At 52.0% G+C, this 24052-nt stretch overlaps 1 protein-coding gene across 6 annotated transcripts; it reads right to left on the bottom strand.

Annotated features, from left to right (window-relative positions):
* Positions 1 to 705: 705 nt before the first annotated feature.
* On the bottom strand, positions 706 to 22336 carry PHYHD1 (phytanoyl-CoA dioxygenase domain containing 1). 6 transcript variants are annotated; one of them, XM_030919091.1, is made up of 14 exons: positions 21892 to 22336; positions 21580 to 21653; positions 16798 to 16956; positions 8556 to 8631; positions 8355 to 8402; positions 6199 to 6254; positions 6057 to 6119; positions 4916 to 4937; positions 3877 to 4042; positions 3555 to 3609; positions 2245 to 2373; positions 2027 to 2143; positions 1174 to 1300; positions 706 to 1079 (listed from the first exon to the last, which is right to left on the bottom strand). In XM_030919091.1, exons 2-14 carry the CDS (start codon positions 21610 to 21612, stop codon positions 994 to 996), a joined length of 1137 nt encoding a protein of 378 aa, XP_030774951.1. In that variant the 5' UTR covers positions 21613 to 21653; positions 21892 to 22336; the 3' UTR covers positions 706 to 993. The 6 variants fall into 6 exon arrangements, 5 of the variants coding, with proteins under 5 accessions (XP_030774951.1, XP_030774952.1, XP_030774953.1 ...); XM_030919092.1 differs by having other exon boundaries at positions 21580 to 21649; XM_030919093.1 differs by lacking the exon at positions 21892 to 22336 and having other exon boundaries at positions 8556 to 8686; positions 21580 to 21788.
* Between the last annotated feature and the right edge of the window lie 1716 nt (positions 22337 to 24052).

Here is a 24052-nt window from a genome sequence, read left to right as displayed (position 1 = left end):
CTAGCTCTGGGCATCTCTGCTCCCCAAGAAGGGAAGATGAGGCAGTGTCAAGGTTAGGAGCACGGGCTCTGCATGAGACTGAGCCTGCTGAACAACCGAGCAGCTGTGACTTGGGCAGGTCATTTACCCTCTCCTTAGCTCAGCGTCTTCTTCTGTAAGTACAGATGATAATGGCACTTACCTCTTCTAGTGAGGATTCTATGAGATAAAGCCTGTGAAGGTCTCAGCACAGAGCGGGGCATACAGTGAGTGCCCACTAAATGTTACTTATTAAAATCATGCAAGCCACGCCAAACAGGGCTGGGGTACCTGGGATGCATTTTAGCATCTTGTCTGGAAAGCAGTTTTTTTTTTTTTTTTTGAAATGGAGTTTTGCTCTTGTTGCCCAGGCTGGAGTGCTGTGGCGTGATCTCGGCTCACCGCAACCTCCGCCTTCCAGGTTCAAGCTATTCTCCTGCCTCAGCCTCCCGAGTAGCTAGGATTATAGGCATGCGCCACCATGCCTGGCTAATTTTTTGTATTTTTAGTAGAGACAGGGTTTCTCTATGTTGGTCAAACTGATCTCAAACTCTCGACCTCAGGTGATCCGCCCGCCTCGGCCTCCCAAAGTGCTGGGATTACAGGCGTGAGCCACTGCACCCGGCCTGGGAAGCAGTTTTCTTGTCTGGAAAGCAATGCTGCTTGGAAAAGAAGGCTCAGTGGGGAAGCTGCGTTCTGAAGTCATTTTTATTCGATAACTAACACCATAATAACCAAAGTTCCATCTGAGAGGAGAGGAGAGTGAGAAGGGGCCAGAACCCTTTGGTGGCTGAGAAGCCTCCTCAAGGCTATGGTGGGGCAGTAGGGAGGCAGAGAGATGAAGATCTTAGGGAAGCTCCTTACCCAGCCCAGGCTGCTGCCCACAGGGCAGGAGGAAAGCCCAGGAGGGGAGACAAGACCTCCCTGTTGCAACCAAGAGGCTGAGCAAGATGCTGGTGTTTGCAGCCCACAGCTTCACCCGGGAGGGGTCAGGGCTCCTGCCTGTTGAAAGCCTTTAGGTGTACAGTGGGGGAAAGGGCAGTTCAGCTGTTGGCTGGAGCCTGCAGAAGATAGAGGAGATAACCTTGAGGTGCAGGGTCACTGCTCCCAGCCTCCAGGGGACTGTCGGGCGCACACACCCACTCTGTCACCTACCAGTTCTCTGGGCTCCAGGTGGTACCAGAGGCCTCCATGAGGTGGAAAGTGTAGGCCTGGCGCGAGTGGTCAGAGAGGTTCTGCTTGCTCTTATGCACCACTTCTCCATGGATGAGGACCAGGGTCCCTGGTAGAGACACAAGCAGGTCAGGAACCCACCAGCCCCACATCCCCCCTCCCCAGGGCAGGAAGGGACACGGGCCCTCCTCCCTCCAGCGGTTTTGTGGCCCCCATCCATCCCCATTCCCTTCCCTGAAAGCTCAGGCACCTGCAGCCTCCCACAGGGTCGGAAGCTAAGCTGTTGAGATTGCGAGTTCCTCTGGGATCGAGTCCCCTCTGCTGTGGACTGCGGCCTTGGCAAGCCTTAGGAAGGGCCTGCCCTCCCGAGGTCTTTGCAGGATCAGGCAGAAGCCCTCTGCACTGTGCCAGTCCACTGGGACCTCTCTGGTGATGCTGAGTTACACATTGGTTTTCCCTTTTCATGAGAGAAAGGACCCGCCCAACAGCCTACATTGGTTGAGCAGTGGCCATGCACTAGGCAGAGTCTGTATCCACGTATTTATCATCTCACTGATTTCCCACTTCACGTTTGGGGAAATTCAGGCTCAGGGAGTCAGTCATTTGCCCAGAGAAACAGCCTATAAGTAGCCGAGTGTGGATTCTAGCGTGATCTGGGTCAGCTTGCAGGAAAACATGCTGCTTCCTGACTTCCAGCCCCCATCCAGCCCTCCTCCTTCTGTGACGTCACTGCCCTCAGATGACCCCGAGGGCAACCTCTTGGATGCTGGGTAGTCGAGCAGGCACAGACTGATGGACTCAGCCCCCTGCCTCTCTGCCCTCTGCATCTGCCTACCTCTCTGCACTGGGGTGGGCACAAAGAGGCTGTTATCCCGGGCTGGCTCTGACCCGAGGAAGCTGGTGCCAGGCACTGAGCCAACAGGGCCCCGGACCATCCTTCTTGACACGCCACCTGCAGGCCAAGATGGAGAGCCTTAAACTCCTCCTTTCTCGGGGTCCCTCTCCCTAGGGGGTGGGGAGTCCCAAGTGGGCAGAAGAGACAGGGTTCCTCACTGGTGTGGGAGCCAGGGATGAACCAGAGACAGCCGTTCTCCAGCGTGGCGTCCTCCACTGCAATCCATATGCCCAGCACCCGGCCCAGGGGCTCCGTGTACAGGAAGGAGGCGTCCTGATGAGGGGAGACTACAGCAGGCCCACGGGGAGTGAGAAGCCCATCCTTTTGCCTGGTCCCACCTCACCTTGGCCTCATTACCCACTCCTCAGTCCTCTGGGTGCTCTTCAGGGCCAGCCTTCCCACAATTGGTCAGAATCTCATCACTTACTGGCCCAGGACTCTAAGGCAACGTGATTTCACCTCTCAAAGCTTCAACTTCCTAAACTGTAAAGTGGCTCCAACAACAACCTACCTCACAGGATGCTGGAGGATTCTATGAGATGATGTATGAAAAGTGCTTAGGGCCCAACCATGTAACTGCTTGATATAAAGTAGCGCTACTGTTTAATTCCAGTGAGATAACTCAAGCCACCCTTCTTAACCGGGGACGAGTGGCCCCCAGCCACCAGATGGTTCACCCAGTGGCATAAGTTTGAGAAGCTGGAGCTTGGTGCGGTGGCTCACACCTATAATCTCAGCACTTTGGGAGGCCGAGGCGGTTGGATCACCTGAGGTCAGCAGTTTAAGACCAGCCTGGCCAACATGGTGAAACCCTGTCTCTACTAAAAATACAAAAATTAGCCAGGTGTGGTGGCGGGCACCTGTAATCCCAGCTACTTGGGAGGCTGGGACAGGAGAATTGCTTGAACTCGGGAGGCAGAACTTGCAGTGAGCCGAGATTGTGCCACTACACTCCAGTCTGGGTGACAGAGCGAGACTCCCTCTTAAAAAAAAAAAAGATTGGGAAGTTGGGTGCAAAGCGGGGAGATGCTGTGATTAGGCATCCACATTTCTTTATTATTATTATTTTTTTGAGACGGAGTCTGGCTCTGTCGCCCAGGCTGGAGTGCAGTGGTGCGATCTTGGCTCACTGCAACCTCCACCTCCCGTATTCAAGCGATTCTCCTGCCTCAGCCTCCCGAGTAGCTGGGATTACAGGCATGCACCACCACGCCCGGCTAATTTTCATATTTTTAGTAGAGATAGGGTTGCACCATGTTGGCCAGGCTGGTCTTGAACTCCTGACCTTAGGTGATCTCCCCCCTCGGCCTCCCAAAGTGCTGGGATTACAGGCGTGAACCACTGCTCCTGGCCAGCATCCACATTTTTAAAAACCTCCCGCCACGATGCTGGGGCACAGTTAGGATGCAGAACCACCAAACAAAGGAACGTGCTCCTCAACAACAGAATAAACAGGCTCCTGTCTCACCTCCTTCCTTCCCGGGCAACTGCGTGTTTTCTGAACACCAAACTTTAAGACAGACCTTCAAAGGAACGTTTGAAATGGAAGGGGCTTTGAAACATTTGGGAGAGGAATGGTGGAAGGAACTGGGAGAGCTGGACTCAGGCAGAGAAGGCTAAGGGTGGGGATGGTCATCCCTTTGGGGAACTGCATACAGGCTGAATGGTGGAAGAAGGGGGTGGTCACAAGGAGGCCAACTTGGGCTCATGCAAGGAAGGAAAGGGCTTCCTGAGAGGGGGTGAGCTCCCTATCACCAGAGGTATTTGAACAGAAGTGGATAATCACCTACCAGGGAGGCTGTAAAGGGTGACTGCATGGGGTAGGGTGTGGAACTAGATCAGCAATTTTCCTGGAGTCCTCCTCCAGGAAACTTGTTAGAAACAGATTCCAGGGCTGGGCGTGGTGGTTCATCCCTGTAATCCTAGCACTTTGGGAGGCTGAGGCAGGTGGATCACCTGAGGTCAGGAGTTCGAGACCAGTCTGGTCAACATGGTGGAACCCTGTCTCTACTAAAAATACAAAAAATTAGCTGGGCGTGGTGGTGGACACCTGTAATCCCAGCTACTCGGGAGGTTGAGGCAGGAGAATCACTTGAACCGGAGAGGCAGAGGTTGTAGTGAGCTGAGATTGTGCCATTGCATTCTAGCTTGGGTGACAAGAATGAAAATCTGTCTCAAAAAAAAACAAATGGATTCCCAGGCCCATGCAGCCCTACTGGCTCAAGATCTCAGTGACTAGGGCCCAGGAATCTGTTTTTTTTGTTTGTTTGTTTTGGTTTGGTGTTTTTGTTTGTTTGTTTTTGAGACAGAGTCTCACTCTGTCCCCCAGGCTGGAGTGCAGTGGTGTGATCTTGGCTCACTGCAACCTCCGCCTCTGGGTTCAAGCGATTCTCCTGCCTCAGCCTCCTGAGTAGCTAGGACTACAGGTGTGCGCTACTACACCCATCTAATTTTTCTATTTTTAGTAGAGATAGGGTTTCAACATGTTGGCCAGGCTGGTCTCGAATTCCTGACCTCAGGTGATCCGCCCACCTCTGCCTCCCAAAGTGCTGGGATTACAGGCATGAGCCACCACGCCTGGCCTAGGAAATCTGTATTTTTAACTAGCTGGGGTTGGTGGCAGGTTCAGGACCCACTATGCCAAAGACACAAGATTTCCTTCCCAATCCGCTTTCAGAGGAAGGAATGGAAGGCGGCTCCTCCTCTCCGTCCCAGGCTCCTACAGCAGACAGGAGCAAGCGCTTTCCCACCTTCTAAAGATCTGAGAACCAGTGCGGTCTTAGATGTCCCACCCATGGCCTTTTCAGGGGCCCACAGCTCTCAGCTCACCTTCACCGCCAAAGTGAGGTTGCTGCAAGAGAGAGGAAAAGCCTGGTGAGGACAGAGGAGAGCAGAGAGGAGCTGGGCTTGCTCTGAGAGTCACAGGATGCTGCTGCCCTGGCCACAGGCATTTTCCTCTCTCTCACCCAGCTACCTCAACACCCAGCTGCTGAGCAGCTACCGTGTGCCAGCCCCAGGAGGGATGCAAAGAGAAACCCCCCCTGCCCAACGAGCTCCTAGCATGTGCAAGCACACACATGCCTAACAAGATCACAAAGCAGAGCAGGGCAAGGACTGGAGGGAGAGGCTAGGATGCAGGCCAGCAGTTGAGCCTTCCAGCCCCAGAGTCAGACAGGTCCTTCTTTTCTCAGGTGTTCTGGAAGGCTTCTTAAAGGAGGTGGCACTGAGCTGGGCCTTGAAAGCTGGGAGCACAGCATTTCAATTGCCAAAGAAGGGAGGAGGGAGGTCAAGGGAGGCCTAGGGATGACCCTCCCTCCTACCATCAAAATTTTTTTTTGTCTTTTTTTTTCTTCCTTTTTGTGGAGAACGGGGTCTCACTATATTGCCCAGGCAGGTCTCGAACTCCTGGGCTCAAGCTGTCCTCCCACCTCTGCCTCCCTGAGAGCTGGGATTACAGGCGTGAGCCACCGTGCCCAGTCAAATTTTTTTTTTTTTTTTTTTTTTTTGAGATGGAGCCTTGCTGTGTCACCCAGGCTGGAGTGCATTGGCGTGGTCTCCACTCACTGTAACCTCCACCTCCTGGGTTCAAGCAATTCTCCTGCCTCAGCCTCCCGAGTAGCTGGGACTACAGGTGTGTGCCACCATGGCTGGCTAATTTTTGTTTTTAATAGAGATGGGTTTCTCCATGTTGGCCAGGCTAATCTCGAACTCCTGACTTCAAGTGATCTGCCCGCTTCAGCCTCCCAAAGTGCTGGGATTACAGGCATGAGCCACCACGCCCAGCCCCTACCACCAAATTTTAACAGCATCAACTAAGTTCCAGGTGCTTTAGCCAGAGGAGACCGATTTTCCATGTTCTCCCACCAACAGAATAATTCCAGCAACTTTTGGCCCATTGTACGGAAGGGCTTGGTATGAGCAGTCTGCCCATTTTACAGATGGTAAACTGAGGCCAGGACAAGGAGCTTACCTTAAAGATGTACATGCTCTGCACCACCACGGGCATCTGGAGGCCCAGACTTCTGGCCAAGGTCTGGAGGGGGGCAAAGGTCATGCTGCCAGCCTGCCACCCATGGCCCAGCCTCCTGGCCCTCACCCCCACCTCTGCTCACCTGCACCTTGGGGGAGTGCGTGATGCTCTTAAAGACAGGGTCGTGGGCGTGCAGAGCTGCGGGACAGAAGGAGGCTGTCAGCGCCATCTCGGGCCCATGTGTCCCTCCACACCCAGCTCTGGGCACCCACACTCAGGCTCACTTTGACATTCTCACCTATTTTGTATGCATTAACCCTTCTGCCTGTTTACAACCGAGTAATGGGCTCCACGGGAGCCTTCCCCCCACCCAGGCCCTATGCCACCCATGCCCTTATTCTTGACCTTCTGGCCATCTGGGAAGCTCAGTCCAGCCCCGAATCCCCACCCCTCACAGATGGCTAAGGGCTCCTTGGCGCCAATCATGTGCAGCAATCTCGGTGCCACCATTTGGTCTGTGTGACCTCGGGTAACCATTTCTCTCCTGTGAGCCTCAGTTTCCTCTTCTGTCAAATGAGGATTAGAAGCACCTGGGAGGCAGGGCTACTGTGGGACTCGATGGGCTAATGAATGTGCAGGGACAGCCCAGGGCCTGGCATGGGATAGTCCCTCATTGTCATAAACATAAGATTGAATGCATTTAACGCCACTGAGCTACGTACTGTTTTTTTTTTTTTTTTTTGAGATGGAGTCTCACTCTGTCACCCAGGTTGGAGTGCAGTGGTACAATCTCAGCTCACTGCAACCCTCACCTCCTGGATTCAAGCAATTCTCCTGCCTCTGCCTCCTGAGCAGCTGGGACTACAGGCGTGCGCCACCATTCCCAGCTAATTATTGTATTTTTAGTAGAGATGGGGTTTCACCATATTGGCCAGGCTGGTCTCAAACTCCTGACCTTGTGATCCACCTGCCTTGGCCTCCCAAAGTGCTGGGATTACAGACATGAGCCACCATGCTGGACCGAGTCACATACTTTAAAGCAGTTATCATGGTATGGTAAATCTTACATGTATTTTACCACAATTTGTCTACAAGCCTACCATGATATAACTTCAGGTTTAACAATAAGCTTTCCAGGCCAAGTGCAGTAGCTTATGCCTATAATCCCAGCATTTTGGGAGGCCAAGGCAGGAGGATCACTTGAGCCCAGTAGTTGAAGACCAGCCTAGGCAACATAACGAGACCTCATCTCAATTTTATTTTACAAAATAAATAAGCAGTCTACAACACAAATTATAATGTATGATCCTAAAGAAAAAAAATGAGGGTTTTCTTACTTGACTTTGGGGTGTCAGAATAGAGACCCTGTCAGCAGGTCAGATGCCCCTTAGGGTGGCTCCAGGGAGCACTGGACCCAGGAGCTCCCCCAGGCCAGGCAGTAGAGAGTGGAAGAGCCTGCACATGCCCATCTGTTGGGGGGAATCAGGTGACCCCCTATCCCCAGTGCTGTGGCAGCAGTGTCATGATTAGCAGAGGGGCCGAAGACCAGAGGGGAGCCTGCAGCCACAAATGCCATTTACCCGACCACGAACTTACTATGGGCTTTCTTTTTTTCTTTTTTCTTTTTTTTTTTTTTTTTTGAGACAGAGTTTTACTCTTGTTGCCCAGGCTAGAGTGCAACAGTGCGATATCGGCTCACTGCAACCTCCACCTCCCAGGTTCAAGCCATTTTCCCGCCTCAGCCTCCCGAGTAGCTGGGATTAGAGGCATGTGCCACTATGTTCGGCTAATTTTGTATTTTTAGTAGAGATGGGGTTTCTCCATGTTGGTCAGGCTGGTTTTGAACTCCTGACCTCAGGTTATCCGCCCACCTTGGCCTCCCAAAGTGCTGGGATTACAGACGTGAGCCACTAAGCCCAGCCACTATGGGCTTTCATTAAGGCTCCTAAATTCTTCAGGCTTCAGTTTCCCCATTCTTTTTTTTTTTGAACAGGGTCTCACTGTCTCTGTCACCCAGTCAAGCTGGAGTGCAATGGCACGACCTTGGCTCACTGCAACATCCGCCTCCCCGGTTCAAACGATTCTCCTGCCTCAGCCTCCTGAGTAGCTGGGACTACAGGTGTGCGCCACTACAGTCACCTAATTTTTTCTATGTTGGCCAGGCTGGTCTTGAATTCCTGACCTCAAGTGATCCACCTGCCTTGACTTCTCAAAGTATGTGTTAGGATTACAAGTGTCAGCCACCACTCCCGGCCAGTTCCCCCATCTTCTTTCCTGCACCCCCAAGCCCCTGCTCACCGTGGCCAATTTTGTTGACGGATTTCTCCGGAGGGACCAGGAAATTTCCTGTGGCACAAAGAACAGATAAAGGCAGAGAACTGGTGTCTAGCCTTCCATGGGCAGCTGGCCTCAGCACTCTTCCATCCCTGGGAGCAGATCCCCGAGTCCAGCCTACCCTCACCATGGCTCCTGCCCAGCTCTAGGGCCCCAGCTCCAAACCTTTCTCGTCAAAAACGCCTTTCTCAAAGAAGAATCGAATCTTGTCACCACTGCTCAAGAAATAGTCTGTGCTGCCCTGTGGAAAGGGGACATCAGAGGACTCAGATAGCATCCCAGGGTCAGAGCTGGGCCTGGCAAAGGAGGGAGGTGGATTCAGAAACTTCCTACCGCCACAGGGTTACAGACCACCTGGGGGCTTCTCAAACTTGTCCACTACGGCACAGACGGTGAGCCGGAACTTCAAATGCCTGAAAGCATACCCCAAAGATGCAAACACGGAATTTCTTGGGAACCTCCCTATACTGTGATTCAGAACATGGATGCAGGCCGGGCGCGGTGGCTCAAGCCTGTAATCCCAGCACTTTGGGAGGCCGAGACGGGCGGATCACGAGCTCAGGAGATCGAGACCATCCTGGCTAACACGGTGAAACCCCGTCTCTACTAAAAACTACAAAAAACTAGCCGGGCGACGTGGCGGCGCCTGTAGTCCCAGCTACCCGGGAGGCTGAGACAGGAGAATGGCGTGAACCCGGGAGGCGGAGCTTGCAGTGAGCTGAGATCCGGCCACAGCACTCCAGCCTGGGTGACAGAGCGAGACTCCGTCTCAAAAAAAAAAAAAACAAAAAAAAAAAAACAAAAACAGAACATGGATGCTAGAGTGGTACAGGGCTGGTTCCCTGGTAGCCTTGGGCCCCTGGTTTTATGTCACCAAGACTTGATTTTCTCATCTGTAAAAAAGGAATAATAATGGCCGGGCTTAAGGACTCACACCTGTAATCCCAGCACTTTGAGAGGCTTAGGCGGCAGATCACTTGAGGCCAGGAGTTCGAGACCAGCCTGGCCAACATGGTGAAACTTAGTCTCTACTAAAAATATGAAAATTAGCTGGGTGTGGTGAGCACCTGTAGTCCCAGGTACTCAGGAGGCTGAGGCAGGAGAATTGCTTGAACCTGGGAGGCAGAGGTTGCAGTGAGCCGAGATTGCACTACGGCACTCCAGCCTGGGCGACAGAGTGAGACTCTATCTTGAAAAAAACAGAAGGCTGGGCTCAGTGGCTCAGTGGCTCACACCTGTAATCCCAGCACTTTGGGAGGCCGAGGTGGACGGATCACGAGGTCAGGAGATCGAGACCATCCTGGCTAACACAGATGAAACATCGTCTCTACTAAAAAAATACAAAAAATTAGCCGGGCACAGTGGCGGGCGCCTGTAGTCCCAGCTACTCAGCAGGCTGAGGCAGCAGAATGGCGTGAACCTCGGAGGCAGAGCTTGCAGTGAACCGAGATCGGGCCACTGCACTCCAGCTTGGGCAACAGAACAAGACTCTGTCTCAAAAAAAAAAAAAGGTAATAATAATACAACTGACCAGGTGTGGTGGCTCACCCCTGTAATCCCAGCACTTTGGGAGGCTGAGGCGGGCGGATCATCTGAGGTCAGGAGTTCAAGACCAGCCTGACCTACGTGGAGAAACCCCGTATCTACTAAAAATACAAAATTAGCCAGGCATGGTGGTGCATGCCTGTAATCCCAGCTACTTGGGAGGCTGAAGTAGGAGAATCGCTTGAACCTGGAAGGCGGAAGTTGTGGTGAGCCGAGATCGCACCATTGCACTCCACCCTGGGCAACGAGAACAAAATTCCGTCTCAGGAAAAAATAAAAATAAAAATACAAAAAATTAGCCAGGTGTGGTGGCAGGCACCTGTAATCCCAGCTACTCGGGAGGCTGAGGCAGGAGAATCGCTTGAACCCGGGAGGTGGAGGTTGCAGTGAGCTGAAATCGCACCATTGCACTCCAGCCCAGGTGACAGCGTGAGACTCCGTGTCAAAAACATTTTTAAAAGTAAATAATAGCCGGGCGAGGTGGCGGGCGCCTGTAGTCCCAGCTACTCGGGAGGCTGAGGCAGGAGAATGGCTAAAACCCGGGAGGCAGAGATTGCAGTGAGCTGAGATCCGGCCACTGCACTCCAGCCCGGGCGAAAGAGCAAGACTCTGTCTCAAAAAAATAAATTAATTAATTAATTAAAAAAAAAAGTAAATAATAATAATAATAGGCCGGGCGCGGTGACTCACGCCTATAATCCCAGCACTTTGGGAGGCCAACGCGGGCAGATCACGAGGTCAGAAGATTGAGACCATCCTGGCTAACAGGGTGAAACCCCATCTCTACTAAAAAATACAAAATATTCGCTGGGCGTGGTGGCGGGCGCCTGTAGTCCCAGCTACTCAGGAAGTGGAGGCAGGAGAATGGCGTGAACCAGGGAGGGAGAGCTTGCAGTGAGCCGAGATTGTGCCACTGCACTCCAGCCTAGGCAACAGAGCGAGACTCGTCTCAAAAAAAAATAATAATAAAAAAAATAAAATAGGCCAGGCACGGTGGCTCAAGCCTGTAATCCCAGCACTTTGGGAGGCTGAGACGGACGGATCACGAGGTCAGGAGATAGAGACCATCCTGGCTAACATGGTGAAACCCCGTCTCTACTAAAAAAAATACAGGCCGGGCGCGGTGGCTCAAGCCTGTAATCCCAGCACTTTGGGAGGCCGAGACGGGCGGATCACGAGGTCAGGAGATCGAGACCATCCTGGCTAATACGGTGAAACCCTGTCTCTACTAAAAAATACAAAAAACTAGCCGGGCGACGAGGCGGGCGCCTGTAGTCCCAGCTACTTGGGAGGCTGAGGCAGGAGAATGGCGTAAACCCGGGAGGCGGAGCTTGCAGTGAGCTGAGATCCGGCCACTGCACTCCAGCCTGGGTGGCAGAGCAAGACTCCGTCTCAAAAAAAAAAAAAAAAAAAAATACAAAAAACTAGCCAGGTGAGGTGGCTGGCGTCTGTAGTCCCAACTACTCGGGAGGCTGAGGCAGGAGAATGGCATAAACCCAGGAGGCGGAACTTGCAGTGAGCTGAGATCTGGCCACTGCACTCCAGCCTGGGCGACAGAGTGAGACTCCGTCTAAAAAAAAAAAAGGAAGGAAGGGAGGGAGGGAAAAAACTGACCTCCTCAATTCTTGAAGGCTTCAGCCAGAGGCTGAATCTTATAGCAGTTAGGACACAGATTCTGGAGCTGAAATCCTTGGGTTTAAATCCTGGCTCTAGGCTGGGTGCCGTGGCTCAGGCTTGTAATCCCAGCACTTTGGGAGGCCAAGGCGGGTGGATCACCTGAGGTCAGGAGTTCGAGACCAGCCTGGCCAACATGACAAAACCACATCTCTACTAAAAATACAAAAATTAGCAGGGCGTGTGGGCAAACGCCTGTAATCCCAGCTACTTGGAAGGCTGAGGAAGAAGAATTGCCTGAATTCGGGAGGTGGAGGTTGCAGTGAGCCGAGATCATGCCACTGCACTCCAGCCCGCATGACAGGAGTGAGAATCCATTTCACAACAAACAAAACAAAAAAATTCTGGCTCCATTGCAGTGGTCTGGAACCAAACCTGAAATATCTCCGAGACATGCCTGTACGTATGTTATCTCACTGAGCTTTGGGTTTTCAAAGAGGTAGGGTCTGCTATAATCCCAATTTTATAGAAGAGGAAATTGAGGTGCCTTTTTTTTTTCTTTTTTGAGACAGAGTCTCGCTCTGTTGCCCAGGCTGGAGTGCTGTTGCGCGATCTCGGCTCACTGCAAGCTCTGCCTCCCGGATTCACGCCATTCTCTTGCCTCAGCCTCTGGAGTAGCAGGGACTACAGGCAGCCGCCACTATGCCCAGCTAATTTTTTGTATTTTTTTTTTTGAGACGGAGTCTCACTATGTTGCCCAGGCTGGAGGGCAGTGGCATGATCTCGGCTCACTGCAAGCTCCCCCTCCCGGGTTCACGCCATTCTCCTGCCTCAGCCTCCCAAGTAGCTGGGACTACAGGCGCCGCCACCTCGCCCGGCTAGTTTTTTGTAGTTTTTAGTAGAGACGGGGTTTCACCATGTTAGCCAGGATGGTCTCGATCTCCTGACCTCGTGATCCGCCCGTCTCGGCCTCCCAAAGTGCTGGGATTACGGGCTTGAGCCACCGCGCCCGGCCAATTTTTTGTATTTGTTTAGTAGAGATGGGGTTTCACTGTGTTAGCCAGGATGATCTCAATCTCCTGACCTCGTGATCTGCCTACCTCGGCCTCCCACAGTGCTGGGATTACAGGTGTGAGCCACTGTGCCCAGCCAAGGTGCTTTGTTTGTTTGTTTGTTTGTTTTTGAGACAGAGGTTCACTCTTAATTGCCCAGGCTGGAATGCATTAGCGCGATCTTGGCTCACTGCAACGTCCATGTTGGTCAGGCTGGTCTTGAACTCCCGACCTCAGGTGATCCGCCCACCTCGGCCTCCCAAAGTGCTGGGATTACAGGCGTGAGCCACTGCGCCAGGCTTTTTTTTTTTTTTTTTTTTAGAGAGAGACAGGGTCTTGTTCTATTGTCCAGGCTGGAGTGCAGTCGTGCATTGAGATCACGGTTCACTGTAGCTTTGACTTCCTGAGTTCAGGTGATGCTTCTACATCAGCCTCCCAAGTAGCTAGAACTACAGGTTCACACCACCATGCCTAATTTTTTTTGTTTGTTTGTTTTTTGAGACAGGGTTTCACTCTGTCACCCAGGCTGGAGTCCAGTGGCACAATCTCGGCTCACCTCAACCTCCATCTCCTGGGTTCAAGTGATCCTCCTGTCTCAGCCTCCCAAGTAGCTGAGATTACAGGCGCGCACCACCGCTTTCAACTAATTTTCTTGCATTTTTGGTAGGGATGGGGTTTCGCCATGTTGCTCAGGTTGGTGTTGAACTCCTGGGCTCAAGTAATCTGCCTGCCGTGGCCTCCCAAAGTGCTGGGATTACAGGTATGAGCTACCATGCCGGGCCATGACTAATTTTTTTTTTTTTAAACGGAGTCTCACTCTGTCACCCCAGGCTGAAGTGCAGTGGCACGATCTCGGCTCACTGCAACTTACGCCTCCTGGGTTCAAGTGAGTCTCCTGCCCCAGCCTCCTGAGTAGCTAGGACCACAGGCATGCACCACCACACCTGGCTAGTTTTTTATATTTTTGGTAGAGATGGGGTTTCACCATGCTGGCCAGCCTGGTCTCAAACTCCTGACCTCAAGTGATCCACCCACCTCGGCCTCCCAAAGTGCTGGGATTACAGGCGTGAGCCACTGTGCCCAGCTTTTTTTTTTTTTTTTTTTTTTGTATTTTTTGTAGAGACAGGGTTTCACCATGTTGCCCAGGTGGGTCTCAAACTCCCGAGCTCAAGCGATTTGCCTGCTGGCTTGGCCTCGCAAAGTGCTGGGATTATAGGCTTGAGCCACCATGCCTGGACAGCAAAAATATTAAAGGTAATGATGCTAAGCATATCTCAATGATTTTACTGAATTCGTTATTTCACAAGGGAACCAGTAAGATGTTACAATTGGTTCAAAGGAGAATTCCAAGAATCACACACACATGTATGTAGATACTAAGGAATGCTGAAACAATTTTTTTTTTTTTTTTTTTTTTAGATAGAATCTTGCTCTGTCACCCAGGCTGGAGTGAATGGCGTGATCTCAGCTCACTGTAACCTCTCCCTCCAGGGTTCAGGCGATTCTCCTGCCTCAGCCATCCAAGTAGCTGGGACCACTGGCGCCTACCACGACGCCCAGTTAATTTTTGTATTTTTGGTAGAGACCGGGTTTCATCATGTTCCCTAGGCTAGTCTCAAACTCTTGACCTCCAGCAATCTGCCTGTCTCAGCCTCCCAAAGTGCTGGGATTACAGGTGTAAGCCACCATTCCCGGCCCTTGAAATTAATTTAGAGATAGCCGCAAACTGTTTTTTTTTTTTTTTTTTTTTTTTTTTTTCTGAGACAGGGACAGGGTCTCTATCACCCACCCAGACTGGAGTGCAGTGGCATGATCATAGCTCATTGCAGCCTCAACCTCCTGACCCCAAATGATCCTTCTGCCTCAGCCTCCCATGTAGCTGGGACCACAGGCATATACCACCATGCCCAGCTAATTTTTAAAAACTTTTTTGTAGAGACAGAGGTCTCACTTTGTTGATCAGGCTAGTTTCGAACTCCTCGGCTCATGCAATCCTCCCTCCTTGGCCTCCCAAAGTGCTGGGATTACAGGCATGAGCCACCAAACCCAGCTGCCCAACTGTTCTATCCTCAGGGCAATAATTGCATTCCCCAGGACCCAGTTCACGGTAACGTGACTGGAACAGAGTAGCACTGACCCCCCTACTTGGACAAGTATCATGTGCATTATTATCAGTTTTATCCAACTTACAGTGTTGTAAAATAGCTCAGACAAGGAAAGCTGGAGGTAACCCAAGAGAATGAGACAGGACGCCCACTGATCTTTTTTTTCCTCACAGTATCAAGAGTGAATATTGAGGATGTTACTGAGTGCTGGGCACCATCCCAATCTCTTTTCTTTGCACATATTTTAAACCAAGATATATCAGCTTTTTTTTTTTTTTTTTTTTGAGACAGGAGTCTTGCTCTGTTGCCCAGGTTGGAGTGCAGTGACATGATCTCAGCCCACTGCAACCTCTGCTTCCTGGGTTCAAGCGATTCTCCTCCCAAGTAGCTGGGATTACAGGCACTCACCACTAGGCCCGGCTAATTTTTATGTTTTTAGTAGAAACAGGGTTTCACCATGTTGCCCAGGCTGGTTTCAAACTCCTGACCTCAGGTGATCCGCCCGCCTCAGCCTCCCAGCCAAAGCGCTGGGATTACAGGTGTGAGTCACTGCGCCCAGCCAATATATCAGCTTTATTCTCATGTTCTTCCCAACCCATAACCCGTTAGCCTCTGAAGGCAGTTTGGAGGGCACAGGATTTGGCCCTTCTTACTACTAGGAACCCTTGAGTGACCTGCCTGTCTCCGGCTGCAGGACCTGTCTCTGCTTCCCCCAGTATCCCCCCAAATGGAAGGCAGCTGTACAGCAATGAGACCAGCTTTTTGGAGGAAACTGTCATTCCTTTTTTTTTTTTGAGACGGAGTCTTGCTCTGCCACCCAGGCTGGAGTGCTGTGGCCGGCTCTCAGCTCACTGCAAGCTCCGCCTCCCGGGTTCACGCCATTCTCCTGTCTCAGCCTCCCCAGTAGCTGGGACTACAGGCGCCCGCCTCGTCGCCCGGCTAGTTTTTTGTATTTTTTAGTAGAGACGGGGTTTCACCATATTAGCCAGGATGGTCTCGATCTCCTGACCTCGTGATCCGCCCGTCTCGGCCTCCCAAGGTGCTGGGATTACAGGCTTGAGCCACCGCGCCCGGCCGAAACTGTCATTCCTTAACCGGTTCTTTCTCCTTCTCAAGACCCCATTCTCCCCATTCCCTGGGATGGCTTCCGGCTGTTGTAGTTGTGCTTATGCCCACCAGATGGCAGGTGCTACTCAGCGTGAGTGCCAGGATCTGGCCTGGCCCAGGCCCAAGCAGGCTCATAATAAATTCCAAGTAGGAAGGGTCAAGAGAACCGTGTGGGAGACCCCAGAGTCTTCAATTTGCCCCATTGCAAACTGTACTGGGCCCTATCATGTGACCTATTTGGTCATTGGGGGGAGAAAATCTGAGTTCCTAGTCTCATGGGGGATAACAGTTACATAGGTGGGGGTCATCCAGACCACTGGGCTCATTCCAGGTGGCTGGCCACAAAGTGGCCTTCGGTGACCGGAGAACAGGAAGTAAACCTAAGCTGGGAACAGCAGGGACTTGGTATCAGACAGATCTGGGTTGAAATCCTGACTCTGTCCACTACTAACTGTGTGTCTTGGGGCAAGTGATCTGAACCTCATTTTCTCCACCTGTCTAATGGGATAATAGCCTGTAATCTCAGTGCTTTGGGAGACCGAGGTGGGTGGATCACCTGAGGTCGGAAGTTCGAGACCAGCCTGACCAACATGATGAAACCCTGTCTCTAGCAAAAATACAAAAATTAGCCAGGCCTGGTGGCACATGCCTGTAATCCCAGCTACTCAGGAGGCTGAGGCAGGAGAATCACTTGAACCCAGGAGGTGGAGGTTGCAGTGAGCTGAGATCGTGCCACTGAACTCCAGCCTGGACAACAGAGTGAGACTCTGTTTTAAAAAAAAAGAAAAAAGGAAAAGAAAAAAAAAGGACTATAAAGCCTACTTGATAACATAACTTCCCAGTGAGAAGTGAGGGAAAGGTGTGTAAGGGGCTTGCCTGACACCCTGGCGCCTTCGGATTCTCCCTTCCACGCTGCTGCTCTGGCCGGGGACCAATCCCTCCCTCAAAGGCCACATCCCATCCTCATGTGCCTCAGACACGTACCTGGGCTCGAAGCTGCTCCTCTTCCTGGGTGGAGAATTCTGTGCGGCAGTGGAGAGGAACATCCATTTCAGCCACTATCTCGCCAATCCTCTGTTGCATGGCCACACACTCTTCTGCAGACAAGAATCCTTCCAGCACCAGGAATCCATCCTGTTGGAACTGCAGGCAGGATTGAGACTCGGGCTTCCCCAGTCTACAAATGCTCCTGTCTGACCCTTCCCTCAACCCTGTAGCTGTGTGAAGGTGGGACCAGGTATCCTGTTTGCTGCCCTGTCCCTAGCCCCAGGCATGGAGTCTGGCACACAGCAAAGAGCAATCAATATTGGCTGCTTGAATGAAAGAAAAAGTAGTTAGGCCGGGTGCAGTGACTCATCCTGTAATCCCAGCATTTTGGGAGGCTGAGGTGGGCAATAACTTGAGGTCAGGAGTTCGAGACCATCCTGGCCAACATGGTGAAACCTCATCTCTACTAAAAATACAAAAATCAGCTGGGCATGGTGGTGCGTGCCCGTAGTCCCAGCTACTTGGGAGGCTGAGGCAGGAGAATCACTTGAACCCAGGAGGCAGAGGTTGCAGTGAGCCGAGATCACACCACTGCACTCCAACCTGAGCAACCGATGAGACTCCATCTCAAAAAAAAAAAAAGAGGCCGGGCGCGGTGGCTCAAGCCTGTAATCCCAGCACTTTGGGAGGCCGAGACGGGCGGATCACGAGGTCAGGAGATCGAGACCATCCTGGCTAACACGGTGAAACCCCGTCTCTACTAAAAATACAAAAAAACTAGCCGGGCGAGGTGGCGGGCGCCTGTAGTCCCAGCTACTTGGGAGGCTGAGGCAGGAGAATGGCGTAAACCTGGGAGGCGGAGCTTGCAGTGAGCTGAGATCTGGCCATTGCACTCCAGTCCGGGCGACAGAGCGAGACTCCGCCTCAAAAAAAAAAAAAAAAGAAAGAAAGAAAGAAGAAGGAGGCTGGGCACGGTGGCTCATGCCTGTAATCCCAGCACTTTGGGAGGCCAAGGCAGGCGGATCACCTGAGGTCGGGAGTTCCAGACCAGCCTGACCAACATGGTGAAACCCCATCTCTGCTAAAAAATACAAAAACTTGGCCAGGTGTGATGGCATGTGCCTGTAATCCCAGCTCCTCAGGAGGCTGAGGCAGGAGAATAGCTTGAACCCAGGAGGTGGAGGTTGCAGTGAGCCAAGATCATGCCATTGCATTCCAGCCTGGGCAACAAGAGTGAAACTCCATCTCAAAAAAAAGAGAAAAGAAAAGAAAAGAGAGGAGAAGAGGAGAAGAGGAGAAGCCCTTGAATTTGGGAGGAACATAAGGAATTGGGAATGGATAGGGCAGAGTGAGGGGAGGGGTGGAAGAGGAGGCAGGAGGGTGGCAGGGGCTGGGCCAGGCTGGGAGCTGGGTTCTATCTTGAGTGCAGTGGTAGCCATGCAGGGGAAGCAGATGGCTTCTTCTGATTTGCCTCCGGTCCTGTTATTCTGAGGCTCTTGAGAGAGATAAGGAGAGAACGAATATCTGCCCATTTGCCTGCAGAGCGTTACCAAGTTTTAGCCCCAACAGGGACACTGAAAGTCACCTACTGCAGGGCACGGTGGCTCACGCCTATAATCCCAATAGTTTGGGAGGCCAAGGTAGGTGGATCGCTTGAGGTCAGGAGTCGGAGACCAGCCTGGCCAGCATGGTGAAACCCTGTCTCTACTGAAAATACAAAAATTAGCCAGGTGCGGTGGTGGGCGCATGTAATCCCAGCTACTTGGGAGGCTGAGACAGGAGAATCATTTGAACCCAGCAAGCAGAGGTTGTAGTGAGCTGAGATCACGCCACTGCGCTCTAGCCTGGAAGACCAAGCAAGACTTCATCTCAAAAAAAAAAAAAACAAAAAAAAAAAAAAAAAAAAAAAAAAAGAAAAAGAAATAAGGAAAAGAAAAGAAAGTCACCTACTGCACAAACCCACAAAGAGGCTAGTTTCCAGTTAAGGACACCTCTTTCCCTACCATGGGATCCCAGTTCTGGCTTCCACGCACCATTCATGACCACTCAGCTCTGCGTGTTACGAATTAATCACATCAGTATCAAGCTGAAAAGTGCCTCCTTGGGAATTGGGCCAACCACAGCAACCTGTGCAGCATACCCTTGATCCAGTAAATACACAAATACACTGCTAGGAATTCTTTTTTTCCTTTCTTTTCTTTTTTTTTTTTTTTTTTTTTTTTTGAGACAGAGTCTCACTCTTGTTGCCCAGGCTGGAATGCAATGGCATGATCTCAGCTCATTACAACCTCCACCTCTCAGGGTTAAGCGATTCTCCTGCCTCAGCCTCCTGAGTAGTTGAGATTATAGGCATGCACCACCACCCCTGGCTAATTTTTGTATTTTTAGTAGAGACGGGGTTTCACCATGTTGGTCAGGCTGGTCTGGTCTCAAACTCCTGACCTCAGGTGATCCACCCAACTCGGACTCCCAAAATGCTGGGATTACAGGCATGAGCTACCATGCCCAGCCCTTTTCTTTTGTTTTGTTTTGTTTTTTTTTTTAGAGACAGGGTCTCTCTCTGTCACCCAGGCTGGAGAGCAGTGATGTGATCATAGCTCATAGCTCATTGCAGCCTTGAACTTCTGGGCTCAAGCAATCCCCCACCTCAGTCTCCCGAGTAGCTGGGACTACATGTGCATACCACAACGCCTGGCTAATTTTATTTTATGTATTTTATTTCATTTTTGAGACACAGTCTTGCTCTGTTGACCACGCTGGAGTGCAGCAGCATGATCTCGGCTCACTGCAAGCTCTGCCTCCCAAGTTCAAGTGATTCTCCAGCCTCAGCCTTCCGAGTAGCTGGGATTACATGCATGTACCACCATGCCCGGCTAAATTTTTGTATTTTCAGTAAAGATAGGGTTCCGCCATGTTGGCCAGGCTGGTCTCCAACTCCTGACCTCAGGTGATTCACCTGCCTAGGCCTCCCAAAGTGCTGGGATTACAGGCGTGAGCCACCGCGCCTGGTCAATTTTTTTTTTTTTTTTTTTTTTTTAGAGAAGGGGTCTTGCTATATTGCCCAAGCTGGTCTTGAACTCCTGGGCACAAGTGATCCTCCCACCTTGGCATCACAAAGTGGACTGGGATTACAGACATGAGCCACAGCTAGGAATTGTTTTAGGAAGATTATGCAATAGGGTATCAAAGATGTACATATACATATGGGGATATTTGCTGAGTTTTGTTTAATGACAGCACTAAGTGGGGAGTAATCTAAATGCTCAGGTGCAAAGGGATTAGTTTAGCAAAGTATAGTTTATCTATCTGGAACACAATACAGCTGATAAAAATCATGTAGAAACATATTTCCTCTCAAAGACTGGCTATAAATTATTATCTGGCCATTGTGAGAACTTGACCAAGTAAGTACCCTCCTTTCTCTGGCCCTCAGGCTACCAAATGGGCATAGCAGTACAGCCTCCTTTATTGAACCTGGCAGGCTGGGCACGGTGGCTCACGCCTTGTTGTCCCAGGACTTTGGAAGGCCAAGGCAGGAGGATCGCTTTAGCTCAGGAGTTCAGGACCAGCCTGGGCAACAAAGTGAGACCCCATCTCTACAAAAATAAAAATAGGACTGGGCACGGTGACTCATGCCTGTAATCCCAGCACTTTGGGAGGCTGAGGCAGGTGGATCACTTGAGGTCAGGAGTTCAAGACCAGCCTGGCCAACATGGTGAAATCCCATCTGTAGTAAAAATACAAAATTAGCAGGATGTGGTGGCACATGCCTGTAATCCCAGCTTTGGGAGGCTAATGCAGGAGAATCGTCTGAATCTGGGAGGCAGAGGTTGTGATGAGCTGAGATTGCGCCATTACACTCCAGCCTGGGCAAAAAGAGCAAAACTCCATCTCAAAAAAAAAAAAAAAAAAAAACCAGAGCTGGGCATGGGGGTGTGCCCACCCCCCCCCAAAAAAACTTGTCCAGCACTTGATTCGTGGTAGCTGTTATAACAGACTTTGAAGCAAAGATTCTAGAGATGTATACGAAAATATTAAGTCTCAGTGAAAGAGTGTATGAGTGATTATTATTATTATTTTTTGAGACCGAGTTTTGCTTTTTTTTGCCCAGGCTGGAGTGCCATGGCGTGATCTCAGCTCTCCGCAACCTCTGCCTCCCGGGTTCAAGCGATTCTCCTGCCTCAGCCTCCCGAGCAGCTGGGATTACAGGCACGCGCCACCACCCCGGCTAATTTTGTATTTTTAGTAGAGACGGGGTTTCTCCATGTTGGTCAGGCTGGTCTTGAACTCCCGACCTCAGGGGATCCACCGGCCTCGGCCTCCCAAAGTGCTGGGATTACAGGCGTGAGCCACCGTGCCCAGCGAGTGATTTTTTAAAAGGCTGTGCCACACTAATTCCCACGAGGTAGCCTTTTGTGATTGGACGAACATGGGCCCTCCTGGGTCCCTCGAAGGCCCCGCCCCCTCCTGGGCGCTGCGCCCCGCAACGTTGCTGACGCCTGCTCAGGGCCGAACTAGTGGGTTCCGAGGGTTTACTCTCGTTTTCGGTTAAACACACACGTCCCCACCCACCCCACCCAGGGGCCTGTGATCTAGACACCCCGGGCTGTGTGTGAAGACGTCAGGAGGGGTTGTGGTTGGGAACTCGCTCCTCTGGGCTTCACTTTCCTCCTCGGTAAAATGGGGCACAGGGTGCGTTGGGCACCGGGACTACTGAAGGTCCGGCAGGAACTCCCCCACCCGCCATGACCCTCCCGGTCCCCACTTGCAGGCTCCTACCTTCTGGAGCTGTGAGGGGCTCAGGCAGGCCATGGAGACGCCAGGGCACTGGGCAGCTTCTAGGTGCGGCCTCCCTCCGGGTGGGCAGGACAAAGTTTAGGAGCCTGGGAGGACTTAACTCTTCCCTACCCGGAGAAAACCCGGTCCCACCACCCAGCTCTCCTCCCCCAGACACAGCCAGATCAGCCTGTGACCTCCAGGCTGATCTCCCCACCTCCACAACTAATCCAGGATTTGCCCTTTCCCATCTCCAAGGATTTTATCTGCTCCCTCTGGGTTTCTTTCTGGAAACCACCCCCCACGACCGCTTACCAGGTGCCGGGAAGCTATGCTCTGAGAGGGTCAGGCCAAGCAGCTGGACTGAGTCCCAGTCCAGGCGCCGCCATTCCCTGTGACTCTGAGGAACGCCTGCCTCTCTCTAGGCCTCAGTCTGGATAGAAAGGGATGCAGCGTTGGTCTGGGGGATGTGCGGCACCTCCCTTCCCCAGGTGATGGGCATTCCAAAGGTGGAAGAAGTGGTGGGGAGAACTATCTGGGCCCCTCCCAGCACCGATCTGAAACCCTCTAGGTCCTGAGAGGATTATGGAAGGGAATTAACGCATCTGTTGGCAGCTCAGAGGAAGGTAGGAGACATGGGGTATCTTAGTAGGAGGAAGGGGATGAGGAGAGAGATGCTTCTTGTTACCCACCCTCAGGCCCAAGATACTTGGCATCTCAAGTCGGGCTGCCACAGTGGAGCCGAGGTCAGAACACCACCCGCAGGCCAGGTGCGGTGGCTCACACCTGTAATCCCAGCACTTTGGGAGTCCGAGGCGGGTGGATCATGAGGTCAGTAGATCAAGACCATCCTGGCTAACACAGTGAAACCCCGTCTCTACTAAAAATACAAAAAACTAGCTGGGCATGGTAGCACGTGCCTGTAGTCCCAGCTACTTGGGAGGCTGAGGCAGGAGAATCGCTTGAACCCAGGAGGCAGAGGTTGCAGTGAGCCGAGATCATGCCACTGCACTCATTCCAGCCTGGGAGATAGAGTGAGACTCCATCTCAAAAAAACACACACAAAAAAAACAAAAACAAAAAGAGAGAACAACACCTGCACGCCACCCTTCTCAGCTTGCCCTGCTCAGCAGCTGGCAGGGCCACTCGCTGGCTCTGAAAAACCGGCCACTGCCTTCCTCAAAATGATGCCTTCTGAACAGCAAAGGGACAAAGTGTTTCAGGAGTGTGCATGGGGACACTGCTCAGCCCTCAAGAGCCTTGGCCTCGAGTCAAGTCGTGTTTGCTGAGCCACTGCTCTGGGAGCTGCTGCTTGGTCCAGGCCATCCAGGGGGCAGTGGGGAGCAGTAAGTGCAGCTCGGGCTCCTGGTTCAGAGGGCTTAGGCTGGGTGAGGGGCAGGCAGACGACAGAATCACGAGGTTCACTAGAGGCAGGATGTGTTCCCAGCTGTCCTCAACCCTTCTGATGCAACTGCCCAACAAAGACAGATGCCTACCATGTGCCAAGAACACTGAGGTTCCCTCGGGCTAGACCAGCCATTCCCCTGGGAGCCCCCCCAGAAGACTTATAGTAGAGGCTCAGTGAAGCAGACTGTGTTTGCGTCCCAGATGTTCAGGCCTTACTTTCCCAGTCTGTAATTTGGGGCTAGCAGAAGGATCCTGTGAGCAGTAAATAAGATGAATGCTTCGCGACTGATAAAGAGCTTGGCACGGGGCCTGGAACTGAGTGCCTACCAACTGGCGAACAAGTTGTTCACCAAATGTTGGGGTGGAACAGCAGGGGCTGTTCTGGGTGGAATGTAATTTAAACAATTTTTTTGAGCTTCCGAAATTGCTGTTACAATCAGAGGGAAGACCACCACAGTGGTTTTAGGCAGAGTGGAGAACCCTGGGTGGGTGGGGGAGGAGGACGGAAGAGGCCCATCCTCCCACTAACTTCATTCTGCTCAACTTTGGGAAGTGGGTGGGCGGTGATTCTACATGGTTGTTTTTTCCAAATGTAAACCAGCTCCAGATCGAACTCTCCTGCTCCAGGCGCTGGACAGCCTCAAGGCCAGGGTAGGGGCGGGAGTGGGGACAGGGGGTGGTGGGAAGGGTACCAAACAGGGGGAGGGACCTCCACCATGGAAACAGAAAAGGCCTCAGCAGGGGAGTCACAGTCCAGCTGCTCAGCCTGTCGGCCCATGGCAGGGGGAGAAGAGGGAGGGAATCTTGACTCAGGCCTGAGTTCACCTGGAGGGGTCAGAGTCCCTGTGGAGAGAGGAGGGATAGACTCTGGCCAGTTGTGGAGGTGCCCAAGCAGCCACCCAGGCCTCATCACTAAGGTCAAAGTCAGATGTGATGGCTTTTCTTCCTCACCCAAAGTCTCCTGCCGCAGGGCGCCCACGTTGGCCCACCACAAGAATCCTTGGTTGGCCGGGCGCGGTGGCTCAAGCCTGTAATCCCAGCACTTTGGGAGGCCGAGACGGGCGGATCA

The sequence above is a fragment of the Rhinopithecus roxellana genome, chromosome 16 (assembly GCF_007565055.1).
Source record: "Rhinopithecus roxellana isolate Shanxi Qingling chromosome 16, ASM756505v1, whole genome shotgun sequence".
Taxonomy (NCBI): Eukaryota; Metazoa; Chordata; class Mammalia; order Primates; family Cercopithecidae; genus Rhinopithecus; species Rhinopithecus roxellana.
This window is presented reverse-complemented; position numbering and strand designations above follow the sequence as displayed.